At 37.5% G+C, this 13,215-nt stretch overlaps 1 protein-coding gene and 1 long non-coding RNA gene across 3 annotated transcripts in view; one reads left to right on the top strand and one right to left on the bottom strand.

Annotated features, from left to right (window-relative positions):
• LOC122164703 overlaps window positions 1-4,390 on the bottom strand; it is a 14,119-nt gene extending 9,729 nt beyond the window's left edge. Inside the window, exons 1-2 of the long non-coding RNA XR_006170296.1 lie at window positions 4,346-4,390; window positions 1,518-1,631 (exon numbers count right to left, since the gene is read on the bottom strand). This is a non-coding gene — a long non-coding RNA (uncharacterized LOC122164703). The remainder of the gene's footprint in view (window positions 1-1,517; window positions 1,632-4,345) is intronic.
• The window catches only part of MLLT3 (MLLT3 super elongation complex subunit), a 108,771-nt gene that overhangs the window by 70,600 nt on the left and 24,956 nt on the right, over window positions 1-13,215 (top strand). For both annotated transcript variants that reach the window (XM_042826917.1, XM_042826916.1), the window contains 2 exons: window positions 3,302-3,421; window positions 5,147-5,752. In XM_042826917.1, coding sequence (XP_042682851.1) covers window positions 3,302-3,421; window positions 5,147-5,752 — 726 coding nt within the window. The remainder of the gene's footprint in view (window positions 1-3,301; window positions 3,422-5,146; window positions 5,753-13,215) is intronic.

Here is a 13,215-nt window from a genome sequence, read left to right as displayed (position 1 = left end):
TATAATGAACCAGTAGGCTACAGGAGTTAATAATCTGAAATTTTTATGGCTCACCATTTGGAATGTCCAGGTTTTGTTTTCAAAAAACCATATGTGTAGAACTATGACAGATTTGCTGTAGCTACCTGACCTCAGATGATACTAATGTCCAAGCCCTGTAGATTTCTCTTTAGAGAGCCATCCTGTTTCTAAATATATAATCTGCATGCTGAGGCTGTTAATGATCCAAATAATTCTTTAATACTTGTCTAGAAACTGAGTTATCTGAGGAGTCCATCTATTTTTTTTAAGTGTCAGCTTTTTAAGAATGTGTGTTGTACAAATAACAGAAATACAGAATATATAAGTATTTCAAAACTGAAACTTTTCCTAACTCTAAAAAGAAAATTTGTGCAATTGCTGAATTCCAACTTAATGCGGTGAGTCAGAATTCTGTACTCTAGGGAGAAAATGGCAGCTTCCAACTATGGGAGAAAGATCCTTAGCAGTGTTTTTTGTTTCTTTGCTTTTATGTGTGAAGATAGGACAAAACCTCATCTTCCATACTTCGTTTCTGCACAACATACCTATGTATCATTTTCTTGCATGAGTGAGTGAACAGAACTGCTTGTTTCAACAAAATATTTCCTTAAACTCTGTAATAATGGGTAATCTTGTATCTGCTTTTGCTGAAAGATTAATTCGTTTTAATGCAAGTGGTATTCTCTGTGATGAAGTTGGTGGATTTAAAACATTTCATTAAGTGCAATTTAAAGGAGAACAATCTTATTTAACAATCCTCTTGATTGGTTTTGTTAGAGAAGATAGAGAAAATGAATTTGTCTCTATCGTTATCTGCAGTACAGGCTTATGGTATTGTCCTGGCTTCAGTGGGGATAGATAATTTTCTTTATAGTGGCGAGTTTGATGCTGTGTTTTGGATTTAGGAGAAAACACACTAAGCAGTGCAGCACAGAACCAAGGGTATTCCAGCTTCTCACACTCTCATGCCAGCAAGGAGGCTGGAGCTGAGGGGGTGGGTATGAGGAGCTGGAAGGAAACAAAAACCAAATTGTGACCCAAACTGACCAAAGGTGTCCCATACCAAATGGCATCATATTGAACTATAAACAGGGGGAGTTGGCCAAGGAAGATTGCACCGCTTGGACACTGGCTAGTCATCAGTCAACAAGTGATGAAGAACTGCATTGTGCATTACTTGTTTTGTGTGTTATTCTTATCTGTTTAATTTTCCCTTTTATTTATGTCCTTTTAAATGGTTTTTATCTCAACCTTTCTACCTCTTTTTTTTTTTTTTTTTTTGTTCTTCGTTCTCTCCCTTGTTCCACTGTGCAAGAGTGAGCAAATGACTGTGTGATGCTTGGCTACCTGCTGGCTTACACCACAATAGATATTTATATGCGGCTACACATTTTGTTACTTTTGCCCTTCCTTGTGTTCAGCTGTGCTGAACCCAGCCAAAACCCTAGGTAAGTTGAGGTTACATAGTATTCACAAGGCCAAAAAAGTTCTCTTACTGTGATTCACAATAGCTAGTTGCAGTTGACTTTGTCCTGACAACAAGATGGATGCTGCTGTTTTCTGCCTTGTTGGTCTTTGAATTTCTGTCTCGTATGTTCTCGTTTACCAATCTGGGAAATGAAAAAGGGAAACAAGATTAAATTTATGTGCCTGTGTGGAATGTTACTTCACAACATTTGCTGAATAGTTGATAATTTAATTTTTTTTTTTTTTTTTTTTTTTTTTTTTTTTTTTTTTTTTAATTACATGAGCCTATGGAAAAGGAAGGAAGTAAGTTTTGACTTAAGTTACCTGCATTATCCTTCTCAGAATTGTAGTTGCAGTGTTGACATATGCCGAAGTTACAGGCAAAAACAAAAAGTAATACTTATTACCTAAGCATGTCCCTTAATATTCTCTAGGCTATCACAACATCTTTTGAACAGTGTTGACTGCAGAAAGATTTATTTTGAGCTTATGTTTAATAAATAAATGAATAAGCAAAGAAATTGAAACCCTGGCTTGAAAAAGCAGTGGATAGTAAATAATAGCCCCTCTTGACTTGTACTGACTGGAGAGTTAAAATATAAAGCATACATATCAATACCCTAGATGTGCTACTGAATGTGCTAACCATAGAGTACTATTCTACGATTGGTTGAGTTATCTCTGGTTCCTGAGGTTTATCAGTTTGTACTTAAGAGCCCTTGAAATCAAGACAGGCAGTTAGACCCTCGTTTCAGCAAAAATGTTTAGTCAGCCTTCCAATTTACTGCACACTAGGTAAAGCAGAAGCTTGAAGTTAAAAACTGAACATCATAACACCTTTTCCTTTCTCCATCCTTCCCGCGATCCACATTACTCCTTCATTCTTGACACCTCTTTCTCTTCCTCCTCCATGAGCAGTACAAGGGAGAACTTAACAGTTCTCTGTTGCTCCTTCCTCTTCTAAGCTTTTGCCTGATTCAGTGTGGGTTCTGTCCACAGATCATAGTTCAAGAACTGTTCTAGTGTGGGCTCTCCATGTGCTTTAGCCCTTCTAGGTATATCCACCTGAACTGGTATGTGGTCTTCTCTGGGTTATGTATGAATATCTCTGGAACGGTTCTTTCCACTGGCTGCAGATAAATATCTTCTCTGACACCTGGAGCATTTTCTCTCCTTGCTTCCTCTCCAATTTAGGTATTCGCACTGCAGTTTCTTAACATTTGATTTTCTCCATCTCAGCCTTAAATCTTTTCCTGGAGGCATAACTAGCTTTGCTTTGACATTCAGCTATGTCCTGCTGTGAGGCTGGTGGAACTAACTGGAACTCACTCTGTCCAGTATGGGTCTCTTTTCTGAGGTCACCCCTGCCACCACACCTTGCCACCCTTGCCCAATAATCTTCTGTTGTATTGCTTTATTGGAGAGCAAAGGCATATACACATTTCTGTATTTCTGTATGGGTCATCAGTGGCTTGCAGATCTTTCTGGAGCAGATAGAATAGACATTCAAGTGTTCTACCAGACATTGCTTGGGACAAGGGGAAGAAGCCTAAGTACGCAGTGCCATATAAAAAACTGTATTAGAAGAAGTTTTGCAGTTTTCTGAGGGTGCATTGTAGTTGTATGAAAGTGAAGGATATAATTTATTCGTTCAATAGTGGATGGCCGAGTGATTTCATTAACTCATTCCTTGTTGAAAAGAAACAAGGATACTGTTTGCTGTATGAATTTTGTTTTCATACTAAAGTGATTTGCAGGTTACTTAGTTGAGATTGTTGGTAGTTGACTTAACATGCTTTCCTTCTTGTAACAGATTATGGTTATGACAGATGGCACATCGTTCTCTTCAGGGCAGAGCCTGCATCTCCCCAACCTTCCTAGTAACTCCCTATCTTTTTCTGAAGTGAAGAAGAAATCATCTCATGGGCCAAAGGTGAGATTTAATTGGATAGAAAATATTTGAGCCAATAAGGCTTTTCCTGGGAAATAACATGAGAAGAAAGATGTCTCTAGGTATTTTTTAGATCGTGACATAATCCAGTGATATCAATAGGTAAGAACATTTATTTAGTGTAAACTTACTGTTAGCTGCATCAAAATAATGCAGACCAGGGATGTAAGTGAGAATTGGTGCTAGGGGAAGTATTGCTTTATTAGATTTTGAACAACCACAGGTATTTTCCTCTTTTCCCAGATGGAATACTAATTGTCTGTTGTAGTATTAGGAGATTCAGGGATGGAAATGGGATTTCTGTTTTTAATTACTAGCCTGAGAAACAAGGAAGTGCTTCACATTCATATGTTCAGATGTCACCAGAATCTTGTTTATTGTTTAGAAATATAGTGACTTGTGTTTACAACTTTGTGTTTCAAAGTAGTTTATCTTTCATTAGTATGGGATATTGGCAGATGTTAGTATTTGTATTTGTAGCAGATATTAGTATTTGTATTAATGTATATGTATATGGAAATTTCAAAATTGACTTGTTGCTAGAAGTAGCTTGGCACTGTAAGCTTGCCAAAGAGTCTTTGTTTCGGCTTGCTAATCATAGACCCATTCTGTTTATTTGTGATAAAAAATTTCCGTTATACTGCAGAAGTTTTTCCTCAAACTATTTTGCAATTATTTCATTTTCAGTTTTTTAAATTAGTTTTTTCTCCCAACGTTTAAAATAGGTCTACAGGAGGAAAAAAAAAAAAATAGTGTTTCCATTCACTCTTATTTTCCCCACCAAGTTTGTGTTGCAGGTTACTGGTAGAACATTTTTTACTTTCTGGAACTAGGGATGGGCTCTCCAGACATTTAGCAAGCATTAGAGGTGCTTCTAGAATTAATCCATAATGCACTGTACTTTACTTTTGAGACAATCCTCTTCTTGTCCGCATCTCTTCAGTCAGTTAGGGATGATTATTTTGTTGAAATTTGCAGGGTCAGTTGACGTTTCTGTCCAACGTTTAAGTTTTCTCTTTTTTTCTGTCTTGTAGGACCTCTGAGTTGTCACCCTCTCAGAGATCCATCTCACTGTATAACTACAGAATTGAAAAAAATGCAATGAAATGCTCAATATAAACAATAGTAAATGCGAAGAAGGAAAACCTTCTTAGTAGAGGCTTTCTGTTAAACAGCGTTTACTACTGAGATGTTGCATGTCAAATCATGTCTGACATACCCAGGCTGGATCCACAGTTTCCATTCCGTATAAAGGATAGGCTCTAGCTAAAGTTGAAGAGGGGATCACGGTATGGCACTCAAGCTCTGCCTGAAATATCAGTAGGACGACGTGTTTTACACTGGCCCTGAAGTAATTCTGTTACCAGTATATGATTGATATGATGATCTTTTGTTGTGATTTTTTTTCCTGAAATTTAATGATCATAGTTTAGGAAATGTGAACTAATCTTTATGCTCACCTTAAAATGTTTCTTGAGGGCCATATCTGATTCTTAAGCAATAAAAACTAACCTTTGTCTTGCAAATGACAAAAGGCAGTAATAACTGCTCATGCTTCACAGCTTTGTAATAGTTTCTCTATCAATTCTTATATGGTCATTTACTGTTTCTTTTTTTCACCCTGCAGTTTAAAGTTTCTGACATGAATCTTGTGTCTGCGTTGTTTATTTCTTTTTTTATCTTAAGTTTTACATCTCATTTTTGCAGGACCCTACTAAGATTCTGAACATAAATAGCAGTAGTGGCAGTAGTAACAGTTTTTCAAAGCCCCACAAGTTAACAAAGGAGCACAAGGAAAAAACTTCTAAAGACTCAAAAGAACAAAAAAGTGCCTTCAAAGAACCTTCCAGGGAACACAATAAATCTTCCAAAGAATCCTCTAAGAAACCCAAAGAAAATAAACCACTAAAAGATGAAAAAATGGTTCCTAAGATGGCCTTCAAGGAACCTAAATCCATGTCCAAGGAGCCAAAATCTGAAAACACCCCCATCCTTACCATCACAGGTGGACAGCAAGAAAAGAAGACTCCTACAAAAAGGCCCTCCATTCTGGATTCTGATGAACCTTCTACAAAAAAGAGAAAAAAAAGTGTGCCAGAGTCATTATTTAAAAGCTTTTCTAATGCTCCATCACTAATTCTTACTTGTTCAGCTGACAAAAAGCAAACAAAGGACAAGTCTCAGCTTAAGATGGGGAGAGTCAAAATTGAAAGTGATACACTGGAAAAGAAGACATCTACTCTGCCACCATTTGATGATATTATAGACCCCAATGATTCTGACATGGAGGAAAACATGTCTTCTAAATCTGAAGTAAGAGCTGTTTTGTTTCTTTTTGTATGTATAAAGCATTTCTAGTCTGCAGGATTGTGTGCCATATTTGTATTTCAGCTGAAGGGTGTTGACTACTGGCTGTGAAAACTTATACATATTGTGTTCGAATTGTGTTTCCTAATCAAGTGTATGTAATTTATAAATGTCAGCATTATGACCAATGACCAAAGGGGAGATGGTTATAAGTAGTGTTCTTTTGATCTTGTTCTTTTTTAATTTCATGGTTTTTTTTTTTTTTTTTTTTTTTTTTTTTTTTTTTTTTTTTTTTTAAGATCGAAGGGAGTTGGTTTGAATACTTATATCTCACATGCTAAGGTTTTTATGGTCAGACACTAGATAATTCAGTGAATTTGGGAAAAGACTGAAGTAATATTGTATTGTTTGTTATTTTTCTGCTAAAACGGGCAGTTCTGTAAATGATGCCAGCTTACTGGACAAAGAGTTCCTTGAAAGGGGGGAATCTATCCAAAGTTAATAGACTCAATAGACTCAACAAGAAAGTTTTTTTTAATGGAGGTTTGCTTTCCTGAAAATATTTCTTCCATGCCTGCTCATCTGTTTCAAGCACAGTATTCTTTTGATGATTAGGATTTAAATCATTCTCCTGGCAGGGTTCAGCTTTAGGAGCATCTTTTATCGATACATGAGTAGAGACGGAAGAGAATAGGAAGAGAAGACCTGTTTGGTGTCTTCATTTGTACTTAAGGCTTGAGGCAGTAAGCAGGATGGAGAGAAAATCTGACTAGTTTAGCTTATTCAACAGCTCTTTGATTTTTATTATATTTTCTGCCTCCACTACTGCCTTCAGATTCATAGCTGTGCTTGCACTCTCTGGAACTACATCTGTGAGGATGTAGCAATGGTTAGGTTCTTCATAGAAACATGTAGCCGGGAAAGATCTCACGTCTGTTGAGTTTCTAAATGGGCATTTTAATGCATGAAGAGTTAAATCATGCAAAGGCTATACAGTTTGGAAGGTGTGTAAAATGATAGGCCCCTCTCTACAGCACTGTTGAAGTTGTTTTTGTGATCTTCCCTTTAAACCTGAAAACGTTCATACTTAACAGCCTTAGCGTAAATAATATTTAAATGTCTTTAAAATAGAATATTTAGCTTTTTATGAGTCATGGCAATATCCTATGACTCACTACCTACTCTTGATGTAGCCAGCCAATCAGAATCGAGTTTGATTTTACATTTCTTATTTACTCAGGTACATAAGACCTTCACATTCTACATAAGACCTTCAATATTCTTCACACAGGAAGGAATTAAGAAAAGCAACTGCAGTATAACTGGAATCGTACACATGCAGATGTTGCAGATGTGTGTGCTGAATAGCAGCTTGCAGATGATTTAATTGTTAATGTGTGTTGCCATCTTTGTATTGCAACCTCCTGCCTTTTATCAATGTTATAACGTTCACACTCTTGTCTTTTTCATAGATTACACAAATCCTCTTGTCCTGCTGTTTGTCATCCAACTGGAATGCTGCCACTGCAGGACATGAGCGGTGCCTTAATTCTGTACTAAAGCAGATTTTGAGTTTTCTAGTTTTTCACACCTCTTTTATTGAAAAAGTAAAGTACTAAATTCCACTCAGAGAGAAGAATCTACAGATATGGGCTCTGGTTTATATTAATATTGACATCCTGAATCATGGAACAGTTGGCTCTTCACTGGGAGGGCAAGTATGGTCCATGTCACTGTATGGGTGAAAACAGCTTTGGGAACATGCTTACCAAAAAATCAAGATGACTATGGCTCTGGTCAGTGATTAGATAATATTTAGAATACCAGTAATATATTTATTTATAGGAAATATATCTAAAAATCCTGGCAAAGTACCTGAAGGTACCTGTGGATTCACACTTTTATGGGAGAGCTGGGAAGTGTGGTTAACTAATATCCACAGAATTTCATGAAGTCCTTCTACGTTTTGTTAGTTTTAACCAAGGAGCACCATAAGAGGCATTTGAGCAATGTTATAATGTAATAGAGGTAATTACGTGATGGGAAAATATGATTGTGTTGGTGGGTTTCTAAGTATTTCAGAGAAAAAAAAAATACAGCTAACTCAACAAATGATACATGCTATAAACAAGGTAATATGGAAAAAAGATTGAAAAGTTGCAATGTTTATTAGAGAGTTTTACTATGTCAGTAGTTACGGTCTGTTTGTGCATTGTGATATTAACCATTTTAGTTGCCCGGAGCTGGGATGATGTTTCTTCAGTGGCAGGCTCTGACATAATAGCATGTTATAAAATTCATTCCAATCTTATTTACTTACCTGATGTAATCACAAGACCTCTCAGTTTTTCTGCTGTGACCTTGGGAATATGAAGAGTACCCATTTGACTGGGAGCTGTCAGATATTGTCCTTGTTTTCAAGAAAGCAGACCCTGATACCTACATCAGTCTCACTTCAGTGCCTGATAAAATTTGGAGGTCATTATGTGAGTTGCTGAAAAACACCTAAAAGACTATGCAATTATTGTTCATAAACAACGCAGGTTCTTGAGGGGAAAGTCTTTTTTTATGTAGTTAATTACATAGAAAGTTAATTACTTTCTATGATGAGATTACCCACATAGTTGACCAAGATAAGGCAGTTGATATAATCTTTTTGAATTTCAGCAAAGCTGTTTCTCACAGTATCCTTCTGGACAAAAGATCCAGTGTAGCAAGTACATACTAAAACAGGCTAACAGTTGAATGATGGATTGGACTCAGAGGTTATAATAAATGGAGTAACATCTGACTGGTGAGCAGTAAATAGAAAGGTTCTGCAGGGCTCTTATTTTTTTTGTCCAGTCCTCTTTAATGTTTTTATCTCGATTCAGGACTCAAACACGTAGTAAGTAAGCTTGCAGAGGACACCAAATTATGGGTAATTGTGAACTTCATCAGGTGTGGGAAGGCCTGGCAGAGAGAACTTGACAACTGGAAGACTAGGTGATCGCCAAGCACATGAAATTTAGTAAAAGTACCATATCCAGGGGTGTATCAAACACAGCACTGCTAGACATTTAAGAGAAGGGATTGTTCTGCTCTGCTCTGCAGTGGGGTAGCCTCACCTCCAGCACTGTGCACAGTTCTAGGCACCACATTATAAGACATAAAACTAGTAGCATCCAAAGAAGACATACGAAGATGGTGGAAGGACTAGAGGGCAAGACTTACGAGGAGCAGCTGAGGTTCTTATGTGTGCTCAGCCCAGAGCAGGGCAGGCTGAGGGAAGGCCTTGTGGCAGCTGCAGCTTCGCATAGGGGGAGTGTAGGGGCAGTTCTGAACTTTGCTCTCTGGTGACAGTAGCATGATGTGAAGGACTGGCATGGAGCTGTTTATTCCCTGTAAATACTGGAAGACTGCAGCGAGGTCTCCCTGTGGCTTCCTCTTTCCTGGGCTGAACAAGCACCTTAGGGCCAAGTTCCTTAAGCCTGTGTTCACAGGAGAGGTGCTCCAGCCCAAGGATCATCTTTGTGGCCCTCCTCTTGACCCTCTCCACCAGCTCCACATTTTTCCTGACTTGGACAGTGAGTGAAAACATGGAGGATTTATAGTTTTATTGAGGTGCAGGAATATTAGCTCGGGTAGGAAGCTCTAAAGATCATGCTTTTAAATTCAGTAACAGGATGTTTTAGTTGAATTACACTTTCTGTTTGCTTTCTGTATGGGACAGTGCAGCAGTATGATTAAAAAAATAAAATAAAAATGAAGACATGACCTTGTTTTTGCTCTCTGGCCATGAAATATGGTGATGTTCTCATAATATTTATGTAAACTGTAGGCTTTGTGAAATAGGGAAATACAAAGGTTTAGATCCAAGGGAGGTGTCTTCCAAGGCCTTGGAAGACAGCTGTCCTTTCTGAATGGTGCAGTGGTTGCAGAAGAGATCCTTTGATACTTTCTGTACCCATTTTTATAGGTTTTGTAGGGAGAAAAAGTAGTACACGCCTCTCTCTGTTGCTGCAGCAACACAGTGGCATCAAGAAGATCAAACAGATTGTGTATGCTAATTTGCTGGTCAGTGTTGCTCATCTTCTCACTCGTCTGCAATTGCAGTGATCTGAAACTCTCAAAGTTCACTATGTGTGAAGGCAGAGTTTGAAGACACACAGCTCTGTTTTATGAATTTCTGTCTCCAGCCCAATTATTTTGTGCATAATGAGTGTTCTTCCTGCAATTATAACATTGTGATTAGTAGTAGGAGCTTTTTTGGAATGCCTAAGCCTATTGGAATACAACCGACGAAGAAAAGCATGCTAATAAACTGTGACAGCTCACGAGTAAGGACTTTTCATTTTTAAGTAGAGTTACTTTAGCCAAACCATTTGCCTTCAGTAAAATACAAACTCCTTAGTAAGTCAATTACCAAACAATGAATATATAGCAGTGATGTTATAGACTATGGGTTGTATTTAATTAACTGCTTGTGTGTCTTTAAGCAGTCTTAAAGTTGCAACATGAGCACCTTTTTAAAGTAATCCATAAAATGCCACTTTAGATCTGGAGTCAGGTTTGTTAATTTAACTATTACATATGTGCAAGAGTATCTGGAAAATGCCTTTTTGTTTTTTAAAACCTCCAGGCCCTTGTTAGCTGAAAAATCCTGCTATTAACCAGGGCTGGGAGCCAAAGATAGATCTTTTTCAGATAACACAGTTTAGATTCATAGTAGTTGAAGACAGCTCCACATGGTATTTTTTGTTAACCCATATAGTTACTGCAATCAGAAGTAGGTGTTAGCAGAAAAAATATTGTACAGTCCAAGATGTTTCCCTCCAGATTGTATTCAGAAATAAACAGTGGCTTAAGATGATCTGTTCTGTTTGCAGAAAGGCTAGGCAGATGGTAGGCAGAAGCCTGAATGGCCATCAGTGCCTGTTAGTGCCATGGTAGTATGGCACCGTTTAGCTGCTGTATGGGGTAAGAACAGAGCAAACCCATCTTCCATCTAGAGTTAAGAAAAAGCACCAAGGTCAGCATGTGGTATGGAGGAAGAGAAAACCTCCACAGTGGTGGACACCTTTGGCCACTGCAGAATTTGGACTGACTGCTTTCCCTGGTTTTAAGGCTGGCCTGCCCAGAACCCCTTCAGAAAATCTGTCAGCATTTGGGACAGTGGGACCAAGGAAAATATAGGAAAAAAGTCAAGTCTCTGAACAATTGTTTGGAGACAACTTGATACCTGGCAGAGTATGTCCTTCAATTCAGATTTATCATTTGTTCAGCCAGGCTATTAACCTTCAAAAAGTCAATAGTTGTATACATGTTAGAAAATATGTAAGGTTTTTGAAAGGTTTTAAACTTTTAAGAATCTTTTCTCAGGGAATGTGTTCCCAATGGTATACATTTTTCTGGGAATTTTTGGTGTAAATAAGATATCTTCCAGAGTAGGAGTAGAGGAAGAAATTGGTCAAGTAGTGAGGAAAAACAGGGAAACCTTAGTAAATTAATTACCTGACATCTGTTTCCTAAACAGAAACTTTTGGCTATTTGAAAAGCGGAGGCCTTATGCCACTTTCACACACACTTTATTATTTTATCCTTCACTGTAACAGTGCTGAAGCAAGATTCAGAATCAGAATTTTGTGAAATAGGAAATGGTTTCATAACTAAGAGAAGAGAGGTTTAGGTTGGACGTACGGAAGCAGATGTTTCCAGTATGTACGGTGAGGCACTGGAACAGGTTGCCCAGAAATGTGGCAGATGTCCTGTCTCTGGAGAGACAGTGTCCCAGTTCATTGCTGGGGAGGTGGAACAGATAATATTCAAGTGCCCCTTCCAACTCAAAAGATTCTACTGAGCCTATTTTCATCAGCTGTAGTCACAAAGGGAAAAATGTTTTTGCTTCACTTGTAGAAGATATTAAACTGCTTCTATGTGATGGGATGAATCGCTGCAGGATAAGGATGCAGTGAGATCAACAGGCAATGATTCCATCATGGAAGCAAGCTGGTATATTGTGGTTTTATTGCTATAGTGTGTTTGGAATTCACTGACTTACAAAAATAGTAAGGATTTAGAAATTAAGCAGAGGAGAGAAATTATATAGATATGGCTAAAGTGTCCATGTTACTACAATCTTGAAAAATGTAGGAAATTTTACATTTTTAAGGCGAAGTCATGGGTATTACATTTTTTTTTTTTAAATTTTAGAAACTATCATATTATGACATAAAAAAGTGGGAGTATCATCATATTAGGCTACTGGTTTAGTCTTCACTATGTGACCATACTAACTGCATCTCCTTAAGTGTAGACTAATCATGTAGATTAACCCAATCATTTGCATAAACACTGTTGTTATTTTTTTACTGGGGCCACCTTTTCTGTATTTCAGCCCCAGAAAATTCTATTCTCCCATTAGCCCACAGCAAGTAAGCATTTTATTGAAGTGTATGCAGTGCCACTATTCTATTATTTTAGTGCTTTTCTGGCATAAATGGCTGGGACAGAAAAATCATGGCAGTTTTGGGGCTGAGATGATTGTAGCAAAAATGCTATAAATGTGCTATTTTACTCATGATCATGTGAAATCTCCGTGGTATGGACTTCATTACTTTTAAATTGCTTTATCTGCTTACATCTATTATGTTGTAATCCAGGGAAATGGTTCCATATAACTACTATAAAATCCAACACCTGTTAGTTACCAGCTGAAATAGTTTAACTATGTCTTGTTAGATCTAACTGAGGCTTTTATGACTTTTCCTTCTTTCCTCCTTTTTTTTTCTTCTTTTTTTAAATGCGGAATTGTCAAGTTTACAGTTGTACATGACATTTTTCCCAAAGAAAACTTTTGAAAGTTTAGTGTAAGGCTAGTGAAAAGACAGCAGTCTGGCCTGTGTTTTTCTTCTCAGACAGTCATCATGATGTAGTTCTGCATATGTATAATACACATGAACTTTTGTGAAAGCGCAGCACAAATGTGTGATAATGTTAGCACAGAGCAAGCCATTTACATGGCTTTTATTTGTTCTGGGCACTCGAGAATTTTTTTAGGGCATAACAAAGCTTTTTATATTTTTTTCCCTGCATCTTTTCACTGAAACTCTGGAAAACACGGAGATGAAAGCTGAGATCCTAATGTAACTGTTTAAATTCCAGGAGTCAAGTTTGAGCAAACATTAAATATAATAAAACTTGCTGTAAAAATGGACAGGGTCAACACCAATGGCATGGAAAGTGCTGCTTTCATACTCTGTTGAGCCTGCTGTGAAATTTTGGGAATATCTGTCGTTTTTTTTCCCCCCTTGGGACATGGATTTTAGGAGCCTGTGATCTACAATAGCTAAGATGATATGTAAGCTACAATGGTACTCTGCAGCAGCAATTTAGAAGAGAAGCTGTTTTTTCCAGATGTTTAGGTGTGTGTTAACTTGATATGTATGACTTTCATAGATTTTTGCACACTGAGTATTTAGTTTAGGGCT

This window comes from Centrocercus urophasianus, unplaced genomic scaffold (genome assembly GCF_019232065.1).
Source record: "Centrocercus urophasianus isolate 14NV4802_14NV808 unplaced genomic scaffold, USGS_Curo_1.0 seq_27, whole genome shotgun sequence".
NCBI classification, from domain to species: domain Eukaryota; kingdom Metazoa; phylum Chordata; class Aves; order Galliformes; family Phasianidae; genus Centrocercus; species Centrocercus urophasianus.
This window is presented reverse-complemented; position numbering and strand designations above follow the sequence as displayed.